Source organism: Labrus mixtus, chromosome 7, assembly GCF_963584025.1.
Source record: "Labrus mixtus chromosome 7, fLabMix1.1, whole genome shotgun sequence".
Lineage (NCBI taxonomy): Eukaryota > Metazoa > Chordata > Actinopteri > Labriformes > Labridae > Labrus > Labrus mixtus.
In genome coordinates, this window is record NC_083618.1 from 26,019,942 (window position 1) to 26,043,682 (window position 23,741).

The 23,741-nt window shown below is 39.8% G+C and overlaps 1 protein-coding gene across 1 annotated transcript in view; it reads right to left on the minus strand.

Annotated features, from left to right (window-relative positions):
• Positions 1 to 9,555: 9,555 nt before the first annotated feature.
• The window catches only part of klhdc8a (kelch domain containing 8A), a 40,876-nt gene continuing 26,690 nt past the window's right edge, over positions 9,556 to 23,741 (minus strand). The window contains exons 7-9 of the mRNA XM_061041410.1: positions 16,024 to 16,125; positions 15,493 to 15,641; positions 9,556 to 11,245 (exon numbers count right to left, since the gene is read on the minus strand). Of these exons, the coding sequence (XP_060897393.1) occupies positions 11,192 to 11,245; positions 15,493 to 15,641; positions 16,024 to 16,125 (305 nt within the window). The 3' untranslated portion in view covers positions 9,556 to 11,191. The remainder of the gene's footprint in view (positions 11,246 to 15,492; positions 15,642 to 16,023; positions 16,126 to 23,741) is intronic.

The window sequence follows — 23,741 nt, forward strand, 5'->3', positions numbered from 1 at the left end:
CCAAAGGATGTTAGTGGAATAATTTTTACATAGCTCCTTCCACTAGGAAATAGTAGATTAGCAGGTTGGTAGGGAGCGAGCACTCATTTAGTTTACCAAATATCTGTTCAAAAACACTGTAAAAGTGGATGTTTCATAATATGTCCCCTTTAATAGATCCTGATATTACAGGTTCAAGTTGTTATATTTGTCAATCTTTCCTACCAGACATTATTGGTAGAAGACTGCAACCTTTTAAAGTAAATCATGAGATATCCAACTGTTTGGTGGTGTGGACTGCCTGCTGCTATGGCCCAAGCAACCCAAGCCCTTCCAGAGGACCTCGGTCAGACACAGCTCATTTACATATTTAAAGCTACAGACACAGAAACAGCCTGTTTTGAGCAGGGCTGAAATAGAGGGGTTTATAGACATGATCAAATACAGGATTAGAGTGGATTTTTGGCAATAAACTTCCGCGACTTGTTTTGGGTACCTCTGAGAATCATTTAAACTTGTTGAAAAGGAAGATAATATGTGACCTTTACAATAAATCTTAGAGCTCCTCAACTTCAGCCTCTGTCATTAGCATACTCAGTCCTCCCCGTTTCATCATCATCACAGTTGCTAATGTTAATACTAGACTGATCAATATTTTATCATACTTAATTGTTATTTCTAACACCACACATACTTTTATCATTATTGATATTGATGCAGCTATAAATATATCTTTTTCATTGTGGTTGGGTTTGTCTCTTTTCCTTTCCTTCTTCCTGCAGCTCCCTCTATCCCACTATCCAAGCCCAACACAGGTTCAGTAGAGGACTGTTCAGCGTGAGTCTGGTTCTGCTAAAGGTTTCTACATCTAAAAAGGAAGTTCTTCCCTTGCCACTGTAACTTTGCTAAATGTTGCGTAGTGCTGTGCTCATGATGGATTCATGTAAGGTCTTTGTAGATCAGTGGTTCTCAACTGGTGGGTCGGGACTCAAAAGTGAATTGCGAAGCCATTTTCAGTGGGTCGTGTAGATGTGCCTGGAAGAAAAAAAAAAGTGTCCAAAAGTCTATGAAACACTTTTTAAACACATTTATTTCGTTCAGTTTCTTTGTTCCATCACACGTTGTACCATCTTAGGTCCAAACTAAATAAATCAGATTGATTGAAAAATATCAGAAATTTGAGGTCACAACTTTTCATGAAGGAGTTGGTGGTGGTGGGTCCTGAGGCTAGACCAGTTTAGAACCACTGTTGTAGGTAATACAACAATTAGAAAGCTCTTTTACCTGATCTTTTGTAAAGTGTCTTGAGATAACGAGGCAGGATGATTGGTTGAGAGAGGTTGTGGCAGAGTCGGGTCGGATTAGTACTTAAAAGAGTAAACGCCCCAAATCAGCTGATCACCATAACAGGGAGATGGAGGAAGTGGTAGAGAGGGAGTGGCTAAATTGAATGAAGAACATTTAATGAATGTGTGAGAGAATATAACCAGTCTTCCAGCTTGAACTAACGCTGAGCTCCATTTCCAGGATCGTTGCCGAACAGCTTTTAATGGTGCAATAATCAACATTTGATCACACAAAAACAATCAGATTTCTTCAGTTCTACCTTTTTGGGCACCATTAAGGTTATTGCTCTACAAACCTGTGGAAATAGAGGAGCATTTGGCAGCTTCAAAGTTTTGTCAGTAGTCAGTAGAAACCAAAAAAGTGCTGTGAACCAAGGATATATTTGAGTTGCATTGAAGTAAATAAAATATAATCTGACTTAAAGCTTAGGTTAACATTGCTCTTTTTCTGTTCTATTTGCAAGGAAGCAGCACTTTCCTCACATTGTGGCAATAAAAAAAGACAGCTTTAATGACATTTTGTGTTATAGCCGAAAAAAGACAAAAAAAAAGTCAAATTTTCCAAGAATACTCGTTTAGCCAAAGTATGTTAAAATGTTTCTACATAAACTCTGTTTGTCTTTGCTAGTGGTTAGCTGTTTACATTTGTTTTACACAAGTATGTCTGCATATGCAAATAGTCATAAAAGTTCAATGATTTGGGGTGGCTGTGGCTCAGTGGTAGATTCTTTGTCTGTCAACTGGAAGGATGGGGGTTCGATCTTTAGCTCCTGCAACAACATGTCTGATGTGTCCATGGGCAGAACACTTAAAGGAATGATAGGTGACATTTTGATCCAGCAGATGTCGCCTTTGAGCACCAGCATAAAACCAAAACAACTCGAACTTTTATACGCAAGGTGATGAGCGAGCCGGCCGTCCCGTCCATGTGAACACGCCGTAGATACGGCTCGGAAACAAATGGAATTAGCTGACATTAATTGCTTAATACATTTTCATACTGGAATATGTCAAAATGTCCCTTTACTTTGATGATGTTATTTCATGATTTGAGTAATGGCGTCCTTGATAATCCTTGACTTCTTTTTGTGTAAATGTGATAGCTACTATAAAAGATTGTTACTTTATGTATGTGCGTGTGGTTTCTAGATGTGTTATCAGGTACGGGAAGGGACGGACTGGGTGCCACACACCGACTTCAGTACCTGCAGGAATGCACAAAGAGGGAATGGAAACTCACGGGTTGTCCCTAAGAGGATTCAGGCGCTAAGAGGATTCATGCTTAGATTCAGCACACATGATACCGTACCTAATAGATGAGATGTTTATGAAATAGACTGATTATATTCATCACCAGCTTTTCAAACAAGACATTATTTGAATCTGTCATCTAAATGAAAAACTTGACCTTAAAAATGTTTTTATTAGGTTCACAACTGCTAAAGAATCTTTGGAAAATGCTTATTTCTAGTACAAAAGCATCAAAGCAGATAGTTTGGGGTTGTCCTAGATTTCAATGAACACCTCTAGAGCAATTGATGTAATCTACACTAGCTTGGTTTCATATAAAACCTGGAGCAAACTAAAACATACTGTGGACAATCCTGGATCTGAGGAAAATGTCTGGATTTTTTTGTATCATTCTTAGGTGGCCTAAACTTTTTTTTCTCCAAATTAAATGTGTTGAATTTTAATGTTTGCCTCCTAACTACCAGTTGCTGACAACAGTTATTCAAACAATCATGAAAAGCCTAAACTGTTCACAAAGCATGCTGTACATTTCTCGTAGACACACATCCACAGTTGACAAGCTCACGATTAGTTCAGCTTAAGTTGTGTTGTAGCACTACATTAGCTTGATAAGCTAAACCTGTAGTGGAAATGAGCAAGGAGGAGAGGGACTCGGTCGAGGACCTGAGCTGTCTATAAGTTACCCCAGAAAGATAACCACTAAAACGCAAGTGGTTGGACAAGACCAGGGAAAACCAAAACTGTAACAAGCTTCAAACAAGCTAGCTCCCTAATTTTAATAACCAATGCTGCCGAGCAACTGACCACACAGGGAAACAATCGAAACTATTCAAAACCAAAACACAAGTGCCACCAGGCCAGCCATGAAAGAGGACCACGCAATGCTGGTTTGGCAAAGACATACACACATAGCGCTGAAAAACTACATTCTGAGTTAAACTGTAGGAAATGCTGAGCAGATCATGAAGACAGGTTCTTGTGTTGCTTTTACAGATTTAAAACCCCTACACACTGAGCAAAACACTGAATGACCTCTCATTACCTCTGATGGTGAGGTAATGAGTCAGAGTGCTGGAACACAAGGATGAATATATAAGCTTCCTACACCTTGTCTTGATCAGTATTAGAAACACACACCTGTGCCTGCACTGAGATGATTCCTTTACCAAACTCAATAAGAGGCAAGTGTAAGGCTGTGTCTAAAACCACATACATGCAGCCCACGACATACTCAAACAGTACACACTGAATAGTACACCTCATATTACCTGATGGTTAGTTTGCCTTTAGTATCATACTAATGCACGTTCTCTCTGCATCACACAACTTCATCAATCACGGATTTTTGTTCTGAGCAATGTTGAATAAGTTAGACACGGAAAAGTGTGACTACCAAGATTTTCCAGAAATAAAGTTGAAATTGAAATTAAGAAAAAGGACTCTGACTGATGACATCACTGGATCGGAGATAGAAGAAAACCTGTGTCTTTGGGAAATGTACTTAACTGTGTTGATATGTGTAAGCCTGTCCTATAGTCTGTGGATGTGTGGACGTACAATGTAGTATGGGTTCCTTATGGTTAATGATCCTCCTGTCTCCTTTTCCAAACCAGGAAGTGAGGTGAGAACGGAAGACAAAACAACGCTGGGCCCCGGCAACGTCTCAGCCGAGTGGATGTCCCTGGCAACGGCCGGGCGGTCTGTGCCAGCTTTTGGGCCACTTCTGTCCCAGGGCTTCTTTGAGGGTAGAAGAATGTCGGGGGGAGAGATTTGGAAACCTTCCCTCAGCTCAGGATGAATGGCTGTCCACCAAACACACTCCCCTGGTCTCTTTCTCCCTTCTTCTACTGCCGTCTTCCTACGCACAGCTGAGGAGCAGAAAACTTGAGCAAGTCTGAATTTGAGTGTTCACTTCTACTCCTCATTCTCAATTACAAGCGGTAGTGAGAGTGCTGCACCAACATCATCCAATCACGTCATCCCTGCTTCGAACAATGTTGATGAAAATCTTGAAAGCTTTTTGTTGATATTACAAATTGAAAATTTAGGGGCCAGAAAATGTACTCAAGTGTCTCGAATGAGATGTACTATCTTATTTAGTCATTATGCTTTATTTCAAGACACTCAAAAAGTACATTTTGCTTGCACCATTGCACAGGGATATAACTCTCCATGCCAGCAGGCGGGGGTAGTCCGTTGTTATGATTCGAATGGGAATAATGTCTGATGAAAAAGTTGAAAATGACGCTGGCGTTGTCAGCCCTCGGTCTTTTAGTGGAAAAAGAAAAGAAGAGGCGGAGGCGACAAATAAGGAGAAACCGCACTAATGGGTGAAAGCATGGATATTACAGCGGCATGCTCAAGGGGCTTTCCCGAAACCTCCCAACAGCCAATCAGAGAGATTCCTCTCAACGACCGCAACCGGCCAAAAGTGGTCTGTGGTCCAGCTATACGTCGCTACCCGCCGGACCACAGAAACTAGGGCGATGACGCTAACTGACGGCCGACGACCTCCTTGGTGTGTCAGGGCCTTTACACACTTTCTTATATTTGTCTTTTCGCAGTGCATTTTCCTTGGTTTGATCTGGGTAACATTTGAAGCAGAACAGCCTCAATGTATTCATTAAATTTCAGACTAAACAGATAACATTCAGGATGTTTTTGCTGCCGTCAAATGTCAATATGGGTCAAATTTGACTAAAAAAAACAAAAAAACAGTATGTAAGGGACACGAAAGTAACAAAGAAGACAAAGCACCAGCCAGTGTGGTTTATTAGATTACACTTTAACAGCCAATAATGGTCAGTTGACAGAAAGTATGTTGATAAATTAGCTCAATAGCACATATGCTATGCTAGCCCGGCTAGCTGCTTGCCTGGCAGATTCTGGCAGCCCAATCTTAACACACACACATTGACATGATGCTGCCTGATACTCTGACTGGTTGTGGGTTGGTCCTGGTTATATTGATGTTGTCAAGTTCAATATTATCAAACCAAATGAAAAATATAAAGCTTAGAATAATCTGGTCGCACTTAATGTCCTTTATAATGTAAACCGTGTTTCTAGCTGTTTTCACACATGCACTCATGAAAATTTCTAGAACTTAAGAGTTGCTTACTCACATATGTCCTGTACTTTCCCTGATTGACGGGCTTTTCCAGACTATCACCGCTGCAACCACACATCTGCTCACCCCAACTTGTACCCAAAATGTAGCCATTTGGATTCCTGCATGTTACTCAGCCCAAACATTTTGAAAAAATTCACAAGTTTTGTGCATGTGTAAAAACACCTTTACTTACTGTTTGTAATTATAACCCTCAAAAACACATAGTACAGATGAAAAGTGGATGTTCTGACCTGTGACCCCTACAGGCTTCTTAAAATGAATAACCCTTGTACAGCCCAAATGTTCCATGTGGAAAGACATTACTGTCAAACATAGAATATATGATTGAAAAGGTAACTTATTCAGAAACTCTGCAGCATGGACAACCTGCTGTCAATGACAGAAAACTCAACTTGTGGGACGTTAGACTATAACACACAGCCATATCGATTAACTGCTCGTCATTATATGTGTACTGGCGGGACGGTGTGGGTATTTGTGTGCGTGTGTGTTGTATGAGTGGGTGAAGAGTAACTTCTCACTGGCAGCATATGGTTCACCCATTAAACACAGCAGACATCTAAACCACATCATGGAAAGAAAGAAAAAGTGGAGTAGGAAGTCAAGAATAGTTTAGTTCAGGTTAGACAGTAGTGTTATAGAATGACCTGCCTTATGAAGCACCACACCAGAGGCCGTGCATGTGTTAGCCTGTTAGCCAGACACTGCTAACCTTTGACAGAGTATTCAGTATAGTGTTAAGATTAAAGTTAGTGGGTTTCCTGTAATGCCACATGATGCAGGTGACTCATGATCTGTGTAAATGCTGCAAGTTTTATGTCAATTTAAATTTTGTGCTGATAAAGAAAGCATGGCAACATTATAACAATCTCTGAAATGAACTTAACCGGAGGTTGATTAAAAGATTAAAGATGTGGTAAATGCTGCTGGGAATGGGTCTGTGCAACGTGTCATTGGTAATTTTTTTTGCATGTGCGCGTACCTATCTGTAGACTTTTTGTCAAACTGAAAAAAATGTTGAACCACAGCCATAGACTGTACACACATGGACGTAATCTCACTGACTTGACTTTTTTCTTTTTGCAGACTTCAACAAAATCACCATATTGGAAATGCTGTCTCAGACTAAGTTTCAGTCAAACAAGTAAAATGCAAAGAGGTGGAGCTAAGGTGGGTTTAGGACCCCTTACAAATGATTACAAAACACCCACCTGTCATTTAGATCAGCCACATCGCCTAATATGAATAACTCTTATACTTCATCAAACTAAAATGGCTGAGTTATAAAATAACTTCACAACCCGTACAGCGTGTTCTGATCACGAGATGTGCAATGCAGGCCGAGTTCTTTTTTTGAGCCAAGCTGAAAACGTGTTGATTTCTGCTGTAAATATGACCTTTTTTTTGAATGAGTGTATATTTTACAGCCATCTTCCAGTGGACACTTGAGGAACTGCAGTTTCTTGCAATTCCACATTTGCCTCATCGGAGGTGGCAGGTTGACCACAGCATGAGTCTTCTGTTCCACTCATTTGTGAATATGTCCAATAATGCATAGCACGACTATAAAGGCAAGAAAAACAGTCATAATAGTGTTGCAGTGTCTTTTTTTTAAGTCAGGTCTTGCCTCCTAAGAAAACCTCCCTCTCCCCTGGTCTATATAAAAGGATATGTAAATAAGAAACACAGATTTCAGGGGGCAGGCTCTCCTGTAATTTTATTGAAATGTTTCAGGAGTCCATGTGTGCGAACAACTCAATTCTAGTCTGCTGGTTGGCATCATCAGAGCGATACAACACGTTACATATTGACCCTAAGGTAACGTAAGTATTGGTAGCTTGTATTTTAAATAAAAAGGAAACGTGCATGTTTTAATTTATTTCATTTTTCTGTCATTACTGTAAAGCACAAATTGTATGTGCCATAATTCTGCATGGTGAGCTGTATGGATGACTGTTATTCTAAGTCAGCAGGATGTTGTGTACCTGTGTTATTATCTTACTGGCCTTCTTTACAACATGAGAAGATAATCAGTGCACTGTAAATGTAGCAAATACATCAGACTAGTACAATATTTTACACACTTTTTGGAGAAAAAAATGTAATTGCTGAATTTTAGATTAAAAATCCAATAAGCCCAACGTAACAGTCCTTAAAAATGTACTTTGACCAGACTACTCTCCATTGCCGCATCGCTCATCACTATGCACCTACACACACTTAAACACACACAGGAATCTCCTGACTGAATGTGCAAACACACTTGTTCTTGCACATTACGTAACAGGTCAGGAAACTTTGTGTTCAGATCAATTATGACCCGTTGGCATAGGACCAGTTTATTGAACAATGATTCAAGACGCCCTGCGTGCTCTGTCAAACCAACAGTCATGCATACAGGTGCAGTGTAACGCTCCAAGAAAACATAGAAAAATGTGCAACTTAAAATGTCAAGAATGGGTTACTGGTGGCGGGGTGGTTGGTGCGTCATGTGCGGAGACTGCAGTCCTCCAGACGGGCAGCCCAGGTTCGAGTCCAACTTGGGTCTCCTTTCCTGCATGTCATTCCCCACTCTGTCCCTGATTTCTGACTCTATCCACTGTCCTAGCCCTACATACAGGTCACAAATAGCCCCCCTCCCCCCCAAAAAAAACACGTCAAGAATGTATCATCCAAGAAAGCTTTTTCCTCAAGATAAAAAAACTAGCTGATATTCACTACAAATATAGATTCTAATTAAACGTTTTTTCTTCAAAGTACAAGAATGAATTAAAACTGTGAGCGTCAACTTAAATCTTTATACTTTTGGATAAGTAACCTTAGATACAAAAATTCCACAGTCTGAATGTGAATGCAATGCATGAGGACGAGAAACCTCAGTTTGTCATAAAATACCTTTCTCTTTGCATTTACTTAATGCAACACAGAAAAGTTGTGTAGTAGTGAAGATTTTTATTTTTTTTAAATGTATCCTCTTTTTACTTTAATGTTGAGAGTAAGTTTTTCAGTCCATAACTGTCCCCTGGCTCTGCAACTCTCTGCTGCTGTCCAAGGCCATTACTAGGACCGAGTTAATGTGGAAAAAAACACAGCGAGGAATAGAGTGGCCACAGAGAGCGGTCACAAACACTCAGACAACCTCACTCGAATGCAATAAAATCCTTTTTAGACTACACAGCGTCTAAACTTGGTGTCGGTATGTTTGTATGGGGGGTGGGAGTCATTTATAGAGTAAATTACGATCTCTCAAAGGAAGTAGAAAAAGCCTCACAGAGGAAGTGAGTTTAGATCGGAAATAATCAGAAAATAGCATTACCATAAGATGCATGCCAGTCATCACCAAAGTATTTTGAGTGCAGCAGTTATTGCTTTATTAGATTAACATTATCTAATTTTATACATTTCTGCAGCTTACTGCATGAATGTGTACAGATGCAGACTCATTCTGGTTATAATTAGTGTGTATGGAGATAATGTTGCTTATAATACAAATATACTGTAGCACATAGAGGACACAGGAAACTCAAAATCAAGGGTTTTTTTTGGTCCAGGTTTGGCTCCTTGCGTATCAGAAGTCCCGTTGTGAAGCCTCTTTAGGACTTCAGAGAAGGGCCAAGACTGATGCACAAACTCAATATCAAGATTTCCTACCTCGTGCCTTTTTATTCTGTCAAGGCTTTAACACTATGTGTCCTCATCTTCCCTACAGAGTCACTGTCCTTTTCAAATGTGGTGTAAAAACAACACTGAAACTGTGAATATACATTAAACTGATCACCAAAAGTACTGATAAAAGACTGCAAACAGTAATATCAATCAGTCAGCTATAAACACAATAACACACTTAAACTGACCACTGCTTTATTAAAACCAAGATCACCACATGCTTTAAACCCTGGGCTGCACATGTCTGTTGGCATACTGCTTTATTGTGTTTGTACAGTGAGTGGTACAAACACAACATCTTGAGTTGACCCTTGCATTATATCCAAAAGGAAACTTGTGCTATGGTAGGCATAATGTGATAGTGTAAGATAAGAAGAATAAAACTAATGTTCTCCTGTCAGCAGTTCTCATTACAGTCACGGAAAGGAACAAAAGTACAACTTTCATAGGAAAAGAAATGCATTTTTTCTGTCTTTTTAAAGTAAAACAAATGTATGCAAGAATTAAAAGTTCTGATTTAAAGAACATGCAATAACACTGAAAATACTGTCAGTTTATCAGACATCATTGAAGAAGAAAAAGAAGCTCGAAGAACTGCCTCATCAGTAAACACATGCCTGCTGTGGATTGATGTGTGATTGCTGCCATCTAGTGGCAAATAAGTGCAACACAAACAACAAATCAAATTTATTCCACTGGATATGACTAATCATATACTTAATATATTAATAATATCAGGACATGATAGGGCTGATCAATGACTGAGAGGAACAAAAAAGATGATTTCACAGCTTGGTCACCTGGTGCACGACAGACAGAGCCAGACAGTTAACAGTTAAGACATTATCAATCGATCAACTCTCTCTGTCTTAAGAAAAAACAAACAAACGAAAACCTGAGTGAGGTGTTATGAACTGATGATTATTCTTACAGCACAGAACATGTTGCACAAATGAAAGAGGGGGAAAAAAAAGAGAAGTCGTATATTGCTTGAAGAATAAAATGTGCTCATCGTCAGAGTCAAACGGGATCCAAATGTTTACAAGAGCAGTTTGGCAACGACTTACACAAACAACCTGTTATCATTTATACACTTTCTATACATGTGTGCATGAATCAAATCATACCTAACAGACCCACAGATGTTCACTATCACACTGTAGAAGAGTGATAGGACATCATTCTCAGTGTCATTTTTAAAAAAAAATTATGCATGAAATAATTGAAGGTTACACCGATCAGTGTAAATCTCTTAAGTGCAATATCTGTTAACAGTACAGTTTGTCAAACCTCCATAACCCAGCTTCAATGGTAATAAATAAAATACAAATATTGCAGTCATGTTAAATTAATTTAAAATCTTACATTTAAATCACTAAATCTACATATGCATTTTTTTAAGCAAGCTTGATACAAATAAACAGATAACTTAAGACATTAAACCGCACATAAATTGCATAAATGCATTAAGTTAAGTCATCCATATTCTCTGTCCACATGACAAGACATTTAGGCTACAAAAAAGTTATTTCTCCATGTATGCACTACAACGTACAACGCAGAAGTGTTGTCACATAGCAAAAGTATCAAGAAACATATTGTTGGTATAAAGAAAGAGCCAGCTCCTCCGTTGTGCTTCTGGGAGCTTCCATGTGGCTCTCAGTGTCAGTAAAGCCCAGCAGGGGGCGGTGTTACATGTTCCATTACATCAGAAAGTCAGGGACTCAGGCTCCATCTCTACAGGCTGATTCAGGAAGGATTTGTAGAAGAAGACGTGGAATCACTGATGTGCTGCATTCATCTGGTGCTGGTGTGGCTACAGATACTCCTCTTCCTTCACGTACAGAATCTCATTGGCTGAGCTGGGGACCTGAGAGACAGGGAGAGGAGTCAAGGAAGAGTTCACCGGCAAAGGTTGGCGTCAAAGAACACAGACATTTGTAGCAACACTGATGCAGCATAACAACGGTAAATGTTAGTGTCTGATTGGAGGAGGTGTTTATTACCGCTCACAGGCAGGTTAAAAAAAAACCAAATCTGCGTGCCTAATTTTCATTAAACTTGATGGAAAGGTGAAGCACGGGCCAGAGAAGAACTCATTAAAAAATTTTGGACCAGAACTGACTCACAAACAAGCAATTATTGTTGATCCAACTCATGAACGAGTCATTATGAAGACCAGATTGAGTACTCTGGTGTCTTAATAATAGTGTATCAGACTCACAAACAATTCATCCAGACATTTAAAGTGATTGCATTAATTTGCATATTGTGTAGACCAGACTCTCTGAGTTCACTCCTGGTTCAAACTTCTTATCAGGACACATCACAAGAGTTATAATACTGTTCTAAATCAGTGGATATGTTTGATACTTCTACTTAGTTATAAAAGACTTTAAAAACAATATTCAATAAAGTTAAGATTATAGTTAAAGTAGAGATACAGACCCTGGGATTAGCTGGACCTTTGAACTGAATGCTAAATGGACTTTTACACCGCAGAGTCCACCAGAAGTAACTAATCACATTCATACACATTCACTTGTGGTTAGGTGACTTGCCCAAGGACACATCGGACATGTGGCTGCAGGAGCTGGAGATCAAACCCCCAACCTTCCAGTTGAGAGATGACCGACTCTACCAACTGAGCCACAGCCGCCGCCATGAATCGTGACAAAAAGATGAAAATGCACTAAGAGGCTCCGGATGTTGAAAAAAAAGTGTGTTGCTACTCATTGGTGAACACTTCAGCAATCATCACCTGTCATCGTCTGAATATAATAATGCCTCTGGAGACTGATTCTAGTTTTTGGGGTGATTCCTGTGAAACCAGGGTCTGGCGTTCATCTTTTCCGTGTCATGTTTAGATGGCAGAACTTAAACGCTGTCATTTCTTGGTCCATACCGTCCCATTGCTGAGTAGAGCCTGTTCCTCTTTTGAGTTTCAGTTCAACAGTAGAATAAAAAGTTACACAGCGACTTCACTCTGGCTCACTTCAGTGGTCTGAGCCCCAAAAAGAGACTGATTTTTAAAAATGTAAAAAGTCGATATGTAAGCTCTGTCGGGTCTTTCCTCAAGAGGAGAAGAAAACAACTTTTAAAATGTGTGTTTGTTGATTTGAGGTCGGATCGATCATTCTGATGAATTTCTGGCGGTCGGGGAATCTTAACACTGATTGGTTTTCACGGCAGATTTGTGGCACAAGTTGAAATGTTTGATCCACAATTTATTGTTGTTAGCACTTTTATTACAGATATCTGTTTAGAGAGACAGAATACTGTTGATGGGAGCTGGTCTTTGTCATAAGTGTGGATAATGTTCCACCTGTTTTTCTTCTGTCCACATGGACTCTTTCTCCTGCACACACCAAAGCCTGGTCAATACAGCTCAGACTACAAATGTACAATAAACAGAAACCACAACACTTCCCATGCTAAAAATCAAGACCCCTGTGTATAAATTCTACATTTTTAAGTAGAATCTGTGAATAAAGATAAGTTGCTTCCTAGAGGTCAGGAAAGTTTATGAATAATAAGAGGATTAAACTCAGAACCTGTAAATTAACTCATGAGAAAGCTGAAGATTAGGGCCTAAAAAAAACAAACTGGCAACCACAGTTACATCGCTTTCCACATCTTTCGCCTCTAGGATAGGCCAGAGCTGGCAGGATGAAATGCGGCTTCAGCTGGATTCAAACATAAACCAGTGCCAGCAGGGTGGTGCAAAGAGAGGGAGGAATCTGTATCCAGTCCCAAGCCAGATAAAGTATCAAATCTCCTGTTAAGAAGGCCAGGAAAAGTTAATCGGAGCGTGTTGAGAAGGCATTCTGATTAGATTCCCAAACCACCTTAGCAGGTTGCTTTTATTGTGAGAGTAAAGAGGTTTAATATTTTGGTCTCTTCTCAAAAAACTCCTGAATAAAGAGGATGTTTTCAACGCGAATCAAAGAGTCAATCAAAACCTTTTGCCTTCACACTCAGCTTAATCTTCCTCTCAAAGGTGTGGTACAACGCCTGCATCACAAATCCAATTGGCAGAGCCCAACACCCTCTGAGAATGTGTTGAACATCTTCTCACTTTGGTTATATAAGGACAAGACGGCTAAGGCACCCTTTACTCTCTTTGCTCCTATTGGACCTGAGGTTCGAAAACCATCAGAGCCTCCATCACCACAACCAAACTTCACCCCCATAAAACACGACCCACATGACCTGCTTCATTATTATCATTACTAACATTGTATTATTGCATTATTATACTGTATTATTATTATTTAGCATCAATATATATATATACATATATACTGTACATTCTATATATTTGTATTATGTTATTATATTAGTCCATATTATATAACATTTCATTATATTACACTATATTGTTCATATTGCACTATATTATATTATATTATACTACATTATATTATATAACTGCACTCTGCATTACAGTGGTACAACACTGCCTCTCTTCTCTGCTGTTTACATTACTTGTTGCTATTTATCATACCAAGTCACTTTAATCATCACTTGTCACTTTATCTTGTCATTCTCTGCAAATACTGTCTCAATTCTCAATTCCCCCCAGTGAACTTCATCATTCATTTTGTACTGTATATACCCCCTGTTTTTATTTTTATTTAAATTTTTATTTATCTTATCTATTCTGTTTAGTGTATATTTTGAGCTTTCTTGTCTGTGCTGCCCGAATTTCCCCTCTGGGAATCAATAAAGTATTATCCTATCCTATCCTGTCACAGCATCGTGGCATATGCCTTCCCAGGGAGGCTGAGCAGTGTGACACACCAAAAATTGAAGCAAACCCTCCGAATCCCCATCAAACATGGGAACCACCACCCCATCTGCCATTTTAGAGCCCCAGTGCCTGAGACAGATGGCTGAAAAAATGATTACAAATTCAATCTCTGGAGTAAGGCGATCTATTCCCACGTATACGTTTGAATCAACATATGTTAAAATGTGGTGTTTTTATCGCTAATTCAGGGTCTGATCAGGTTGAAATCAGGTTTGTCATTCAGCCGCCCCCCTTGAGGTTTCTTCAGCCTTGCCCACTTCCCCCTGCAGAGTCCTTAATCAGCATCCTTTCCATGACCGCGCAAAGAGAAGCTTAAGATGAGTGGTATACTTCCATCTGCTGTTCAGTCAGAGATTTCCTCTCAGTGACTCACAGCTCTCTAGAGACATCACTTTTTCTGCTCAAGAGAGATCTCAAGTTCATGCACAAACTTGTCAGTTTCCCCAACATCTGTCTTTAACTCACAGCCTGCGCAAGTCCAAGACAAGGACGGTCCAGCCTCTTTCCAGGTTTCAGACCAGCTCAGCTTACAAAACAAGATATTACTTCTAAGCATTTTGTGGGGGTAAATTATTTTTTGCTGCAATTTATTTCATAAATCAATCTACTATTACTACAGCTACCTCTATTACTACTACTACAATAATCCCAATCCCAATGCCAATCCCTGTAAATATTGGGTCAACAGGCCAGTGGATCCTTGTGTTTGATTTTGGGCTGTGCCTCACAGCTCCAAACCTGATCACCAGACACTTTCAAAAAAGCTCTCCTTCCAGGTTTGCTTTTGAAAAGGCACACCAGTGTCCCTGTGCTGTAGCTGCTTTTAGACAGAGTCTTGGTGAGGTCAACAAATGGTCTCTCTAATTGGACAAAATTGCCTTGGGAGACCCTACTTCGAGCTATTGTCTCTGACAACACAGCACCCTGACCCTCTAGTCTGAAGACTAGAGAAGCCCTATATACAGTAAGTCCATTTACCATTTTTTAACATATAATTTAGAAGAATAGAATAGAATAGAATTACTTTATTGATATAGAATAGTTACCATAGTATATTCACACTAGTCTAGTTGTTGTTAGAATTTTTAACAGAACATATTTCAGTATGATTCTGTTCATAACTAGAAAGTAAAACCAACTGTCAAATAATTTCATATGCATTGTGCAAGGTTGGGTCAGATTTGCACAGATGTTTTCTCACAAGAAATCATGCAGTGAGCCAGTCAGTCAGTCAGTCAGTCAGTCATTGGTGAGACTTTCTACACTGGATACAAACAGATGTTTAGGTATGAGTAGATGTGTACCTGGTTGACTCCTCCCACCACCAGGAGGCGGTCTCTGATGATGATATAGGTGGTGGAGCATCGAGGAAAGTTCATGGGAGCCAACCTCTCCCACTTCTTCTTCTGAGGATGAAAGGCGTCCACTGTGTCCAGTGCTGAGGGCTCATGACCTTAAAAAACAGAACACATACAAATGGTGGATTCTTGCATGACGTCATTATACTGACAGAGCATTTCTCAGGACAATATTTTACAGAAACGAAATTCATCACGTTTTGATTTTTCTTACTGCAACATTACGATTGGTATGGCTGCTATGATCATCAAAGGGACGTCAATATTATGAATTAAAGGACCTAAACATCTATCCCTCATCTGTTCATTTACTGCGTGAATTCTTTGTCGGAGGTGTTGAGTTTTCTGTCAGATACACTTGGTCATACGTAGCACATAGATTGTGCTAGTACTACAGTAATGGATACAGCAACATTCATTCACAAACAAAATACATGGTGCAAACAAAATGTTTAGTTTTGAATGTGTCACTCTTACCCAGTCCTCCTGCGACTACCATTCTGCCGCGCAGGTAAGCTGCAGCAAAGTCGGCTCGCTTAGTTTTCATGGGCACCGTCTCCTCTGACTTCAACCAGGTTGCTACAGGAGAAAAAGAAGAAGAAGAAGAAGAAGAAGAAGAAGAAGAAGAAGAAGAAGAAGAAGAAGAAGAAGAAGAAACAAGGTTTGAAGGGAGCAGATGTGTGTTTGCTTGTGCACAGCTGAAGGTGAGGTTAGTGGCACTGTTGTCTTCCTCTGGCCGGACATGATGTTGCTGAGCTTGTTTTCAGAGTGTGACCTGAACACACAGGTCCCCCACAAACCACCTGAAGCCAGGACATGTACAGTGTATTTACACACACACACACACACACGCACACACACACACCTACGTACAAACACACGCGGCAAGGACAGACTAAGGTTATAACACATCCAGACTACAAATAAAGATAGAGAGGGGACAGGAAAGTTGGAGTAAGGGGTCAGACTACCACCAGGAAGAGAAAGCACTTCTGTTGTAAACTTGTCGGCCCATCGTTTTCAAACTTGGAATTTTGGCTCGTATAGCTTTGAGGCACTGTTTTAAGGAGTAGATCCGAGGTCTGAGATGCTCCTTTGACCTCTAAAGTTAGACAACGTTTGTTGACATAAACAGAATCAATCCTAGGTTGGACTTTAAACTTATATTTTAGGTAGATTTGAGTCTTTACAGTATTATTTTCCCACTTTCCTATGCTTCCTAAAGATATGTTATTGTGAGGATTAGGAGTGCAGGAAGACACAAATGCAGATGAAAAAAAGGAAAATGACATTTTATTACTTGAAACCTGGGGAAAGCACATTCAGCGGAGACGGTGTTTGAAGTGTCAAAAGTCAAGAAGAGTTCTTCCAGAAGACCCGATTCAGAAACTACAAATGTTTCCACAATTTCCAGTTTTGTGCTTTTTCTAAGCTTCATTCTTTTAAAAAAATATAAATAAATAAAAAAATATAGCCAGACAACACATCATTGTACAATAATAAAGTTGAACCTTCAGATCCCACCTCTCTGCTGTGATAACCCGCCCAACCACAAGTGGTGTCTAGTGCTGAGGTGTTGACATGTTCCCTGAACAGTAATACTGTTACTGCCAATAAAAAAAGCCCCACTACAGGGAGCTGAACCCAGACACACACTGGTGCAGCCATTAGCACCTGCTATTCCCACAGTATCAGAAATGAAATTTAAAAAAAAAAAAATCTGTCTAGCCGCATGTGTGGAAGGTATTATAATTAAAATCTAATCTCCCTAATAACATGACAGCAAACACTGATAAAGTGACAGTTTTCCACGCTTGTCTGCTCACTAATAGCTGAGGAACTCCTCAGAAAAAAAAACAACCCACATTTAAATCACAAGAACATTTCTCTTCCCCCTCTGCAGAAGTTTTTGTGTTATTTTAGGTTTTGAGCTTGTAAATCTTTTTTTTTTTAGAAGTCAAAGCAGGGGGCCTCATGACAGCCGAAGACACATAACTTCATTAGAGGGGGAGAGAGGTTGAAACAAAGATAGAGTAAGAACAAGAAAGGTCTAGCTTCTTTACACTATCTATCTTATCTGCCTCTGTTCCTTTTTTGCTCGATCCTTCTTTTTCTTTACCGTTTTCCATTTTTGTCTTCTATGTCTGCTCTCTTCCTCATTTTCCTTCTTATTACTTTCTTTTCATTCCCTCTCTCTGTGTTCCCTTTCCCATCGCCATTGCTTTCCCCATCTCTAACTCATTTATTCCCAGTGTTTTTCCTTAAACAAGAGGCAGAGACAACAAGGCTGAGACAAACACAGAGAGGCAGACAGAATGAAAGAAAGATAAGTAGCCAGATGGTGAGCCTTCCTGGATGTTGCAGCAGTGTGTAATGAAGAGCTGTGTTTTCATTTCCAGCCTGTTCGAATTACACAGAAGAGGACAGAGTAGAGATCACAGCTGGCTGTGCACTCTGCTGTGTTCTCCTACCAGAGAAGGAAATGTCCTGTCAGATGTTTCACACTGGTATGACACATACATCTGGGGAGCACTATAAATATATCTAAATATTTAGATGTACTGGCAACCTTTTGTACAATATCATTTTATATTCACAGCCAAAAGGATTTCTGCACAGCAATGTGATCATGTGACATTCAAGATGTGCCAACAGTCTGACATTTTGCATCAATTCCCATCATGTCATTCTCACCACAGCTTATGCAAATTGGCAAACCAGTATTTTTAGTTGATTCAAGCAGAGCCACAACCAAAATAGACCTGAGCTTGTATATTATGTATGCTTTACACCACATGTCATACCTACCATTCACACAGTATGTAGTGACCATCAGAAGTAACTAATCCCATTCATACACCGCAGACGAAGCAGGGCGAGCAATTTGGGGTAAAGTGTCTTGCCCAAGGACACATCAGACATGTGGCTGCAGGAGCTGGGGATCGAACCCCCAACCTCCAGGTTGATAGGTGACCAACTCTACCAACTGATCAACAACTGCAGCTGCCCTACTTACACTAAAACTGATTTTAATAAAAGACTAAATATGAGTGGTTGAACCTGCTGTGATGTCATGGTGTGGCTATAAGTGGGATATGCGTAAAGAGGATAAGAATGGCAATTTCAGCTTTTTTCCGTGTTAGTCCACCACCTTGGTTTGGACTAAATATCTTAACTATTGGAAAGATGGAATAAAAATGGTCTAAGAACTTGTGATCCCTGAGAGTGTAGGGTAGGGTACATAACATTTGAGATTTAAGTTCAAATGTATTCCAATAACCAAAGTTTGTTTATGTCATGCTATCATGCAAGATACAAATGGATGGATTAACTATGGCTAGATTGCCCAGAGATTTGGAAAACATGTATACATTTATCTGATGCTGAATTGTAAAAAAGGAAAAAGAAAGAAAAGAAGGAGTATGATGACCCCCTGAATTTTCATCCAGTGCCATGATCAGGTCAGAACTGAAAAGTCTCCAAGTTCTTTGGTTTATTACCAAAAATCTGCAATAATAATCATTTACTCTTCAGCCCTGGCTGGATTGTTTGGTCTAATTAATACATGTAAGCATGACAACACTGTTTTGGGGAACATAGTAAACATTACACCTGCCAAGCATCAGTAGGTTCCCAATGGCATTGTGAGCATATCAGCATGCTGACGATAGTATTTAGCTCAAGGCTGTGCCTAAAGCTTCACAGAGCTGCCAGCATGGTTGCATTCTCCTAGGTGTATTTAAACTCGCAAACAAAGAAAAGCAAAAGAACACATTGAAAATGAAACTGTCACCCCTTTTTAAGAAGACATGTCCTGGTCAACTGAGGCTGTCACCGGCTGATGAGTTAGAATTTCCTGCTTTAATTTATGTTTTTATGAGTGTTTGCTGTTGATACATAAAATTTAAAGTAGAGTTAATCTGATTTCCTAACCTTTATAGTTTCTCCCATAAATAACTCCCTACCAGACATGTGGTTATACTTTGATGAAGTTTAGTTCTTTGAAAATAAAATGCAAACAAAGTGGGTGCAGAACTCTGAAACACTTCTTCTTTTTTTTTCCTGAACAGTGCTTACTGCGTTTCAGGCAGGATTTACCTCCTTAAATTACAGTTGTGTCTACACATCACACCGCAGACTTATTGTCCCATCCTCCGAGGCTTCCTCTGAGTTTCAACTGCAGACCTTATTCCTATTTGCTTTGGAGGGGATTACACAAGTCTTTGAGCCAAGACTGTCTTTGTAGGATGCCGGAAAAAAAAACAACACCAGCATGCATTATTCTTCTCTAGAGGGAGATGGAGGAGAAGAATAAAGAGATGGCGAAAGAGAGGGGGAATACATTGAGGGATAATATAGAGAGAGAGAGAGAGAGAGAGAGAGCGAGAGAGTGACAATAGAAGGAGGGGGATTCACTGAAGACTGGCCTTTGTAGTTTGTGTGGGAGTCATTTGGTCCACAGCTCTCCTCTGTAATTGTCCATCCTGATTAAAATTAGAAATGGTGATTGGTTTTCAGCCTTTGATGGGTAGTCGGTATGTAACGTGTGATCGCTATGAGCACATTAGTGACACACAAATGAACCTTTTCAACAAAATGCGACCATCATTTCAAGACATTTATTATAAATTCATATCGGCAAACAGTCACAAACAATTTTTTTTCTATAGTCATTTCTGCTTGATTTCATCCTCTTTGAAGTTCTTTGGCTCTCAGACAGGACATAAATCAAATACAGGCAACTTGAGGGTATGTTTGTTGTTAGTTGGGCTCGGGGGGAGGGGGGGGGACTGCATCATTTGTGTTGTTTTTATATTGCTGTCTTGGCTTTACATGCTTCAGAGACGTTTCTGATTTAAGTGTTTCTTCTTTAAATGCGGCCAGAACAGTTGAATTCATATTTCAGAGATTTTAAAGGCACAGTTCGCCTGAATAACATTAAATTATTTGGCCTGGCCGAATAGTTCCCGGCACTAAGAAGCGACAGGAGTCAAGGTCTAGACGTGAATCGAGAACTCAAGATTCTGGTGTGCAAGCTAACATTTTCCAGTCTTAAAAACAAATTGGTGTGACGTTGAACTGTAACGACCGTGGCTGGATTTCACCACCACCTGAACACAGATGGAGCAAACTGTGAGCCCAAATCAATCTCAATTAGGCGAGACCAGCAGGTGAATCTGTGTCCATCGGGAAGGTAAGACTGTAGTCAGTGACTTCAGAGAAATATAACTTGGAAAGGAACGCAGAGCAGAGAACATCAACATTACAAATCTAAGGCTATTTATATATTTGTATGTTTTCTTCTAATGTCATATTTGTGTATTTCTTTTGGATCGTTCTATTTTACTAGTATTTCATATTTTCATATTAAATCTTCTCTGTGATTGTTAAAGATCTGCTTTAGTGATTCAAACATTTTAAGTTTCTTTTTCTCTGTCTTGATGCTTTTGATGTCTTGTGTGAAGCTCTTTGGATCGCCTTGTTGCTGAAATGCGATATAAATAAACTTGACTTGACATTATTTGGAAAAACCAAAAAAATAAGGAAAAAATGTATCACAACTGATTTTAAAAAAGTGCATTGAGAAGCATATTTCACACATGGATACTTTTTCCGCCTTAGTAGGCAAGGAGGTAATTTCCACTTTCCAGATGAGAGAATAGAAGAATTATTAAAAATACATGCACATCTGAGTTGCCTTTGGTTATGACTGTGCACTAAGAAATGAACCTTTATGAGCAGAAATAAACAAATGTGTAGACATTTCTTAGCTAGGTTTCTTCCTCTCAGGCTACACTGAGTGTCCTGTATCTTGTTGTTGGAAGTTGTTTGGGCCCGACAGGAAGACGACAGGTATTGAAGTAAGCAGTGTATAATGGAGTGTGTGTGCTCAGTGACAAGAAATGTGTTTTCATTAATCATTTTAATTTAAATGTATATTCTAGTATAATAGAGATGATTTTTGATTATCATAGAGTATGGTTTCAATAAGTGGTCTGAAAGTTAATGTTGTGTGAGCGCATTAATAACCCAGCAATTAAAATTGAATTTCTCATTATTTCTTGTATTACAAAACCATTTATTTTCATTTTAGTATTGGAGTTTGCATCTACCTGAACTGAAGAAAATCTTCACAAAACTTGTTTCTCTTTTGAACTTTCTTGTGCTCTCGATCTAGACTGCTCTGCCCCGGATGGCACCAAGAATAGTTTCTTTTTTTTTTTTACAGGATGCGATAGCACAAAGAAGTTCTGAGGATGGGTATGATTGGTGATGACAGCTCGTATGGATGAGGGGACACCGGTGCTAACAGTTGAGCCTTCCTAAGATATTGTGGTCTAACTCTTACCTCTTACACGCAAAGGAGGTTCTCACTTTATGAACCTTATTGATGTGTTGGCTCTCGTCTCCCGTCGCGCGTCACGTTTGGGTTGTGGGGGCCATTGGGGGCGATTTGGTAGAGGAGACAGCTTTATCAATGCCTGGAGCTTGCATGAACGGAGCCTGGGTCCGTTGACGTTAGCGATGCTGTGGTAGCCTCTAAAGGCCATGTGGTTTTAAGGCTGTCACGGTAACTGCAGCGATATTAACAAGACAACCGCGGAGCATGGAGGCCATCGTCACACCGCGCGTGAATCACCTCACCCCGCCTCAGGTTCAGATGGAAACTAAAGCAGCTGCACGGGTACCTACATCGAATTATTCACAAACAAATTTGCTAAATGAATAAACATTGTGTGATGCGATAATACACTAATGAGCCAGCCGGAAACCAACGCAGGGAGAATTCCTTCATCCCTCCGTGGTCGATTTATTTAGTGTATCAGTGGAATTAAACCATTGGGGTGAATAATGGGGGAGGTGTTCTTCTATCCTTCAATTAAGGGCAAAAGAATGATTTGATTATTTTGAACTAATACCAATACCAAGTTTGCACCGAGCAACCTTTCTTAGCAACATCTCTGCCACTTTGATATGGTGACGAAGGAATTGGAGAGACTGGACAACCATCCCCATGAATGAATATAATGAGAGGAAACAGAATTTATTTTACATTGTGTGTGAACTGATCCTTTATACAATTTCCAAAGGCAAGTTTTTTTTTTTTTTTTTTACTTGATAATTATTTTTTTTTTAAGCTCGACTCTTTGGGCTTCCAGTCGGACTTGCCGCAGCTTGCCTACAGTACTGGAATCAACACCTAACAGGCGTGCATCTTAATAGCGCGATACGGAATGGAACTGTAATATAATATCACTGTGTGACAGCAGATTGCAGGACTGTGTGTTTGTGGAGAGATATTGCTGCGGATGGATAATAAAGCAATCTGTTTCAGGAATCTTGTAATTTAAAACGCTCCTCATCCCCCACCACCCCCAACCCCTCCTTAGCTCATCTCCCATCTCATCTTCACCAAATTAGATCGGAGAAACGGGGTACGGCTGCCTTCCCCCCCCATGTGTGTGCATCCGTATACGCGCATGCAAGCTTGTGTTTGTGTGGTCAAAGTTGTTTTTCTCTCTTCTGTCTTCCTTTATCGCTCACACACAAGGCAAACTTTCTCCCCATTATCATACATTAACATAATCACTTGCATGTTCTCCTTTATTTGGCTTCCATTCAACCAATCTCGGAGTGTGACCGTATATACAGCTGTCTAAAATGAATTATCGATTTTTTCTTTCTCCCATCTCTCCCTCTGGCTGCTCGACAATTTGTTCACCTGTTACTCTGGGGTATCTTTTAGACAGCCCCGAGTATAGGATAGAGGGATATGTCATTTCACTATGTTTGTGGGATACGGTGTGTGCACGGAATCAAGACAGGGATAAGCTCAAACCATATATCTTCATCGTGGGGTCAATGGTAATGAATGCTTTGTGTGACAGCTGAGTCAAAATGAAGATGGATACTGATACTGAAGATAATGATACATTTACTTTTAGGCAACAAATACAAAATAATGGCTGCAAATACTTTATTCTGTTATGAAAATCTCTGCAACCTGAAAATAATGACTTCTTTTTGGACTGCAGACTGGATGGACAGCTCTTTATTTCATTTAAAAACCAGCAGCAGCTGTGGCTCAGCAGGTAGAGCAGCTTGTCAATTAATCATAGGGTTGGTGTTTCTATCCCCAGCTCACACTGCTCACATGTCCAAGTGTCCTTGGCCAAAACACTGAACTCCAAATT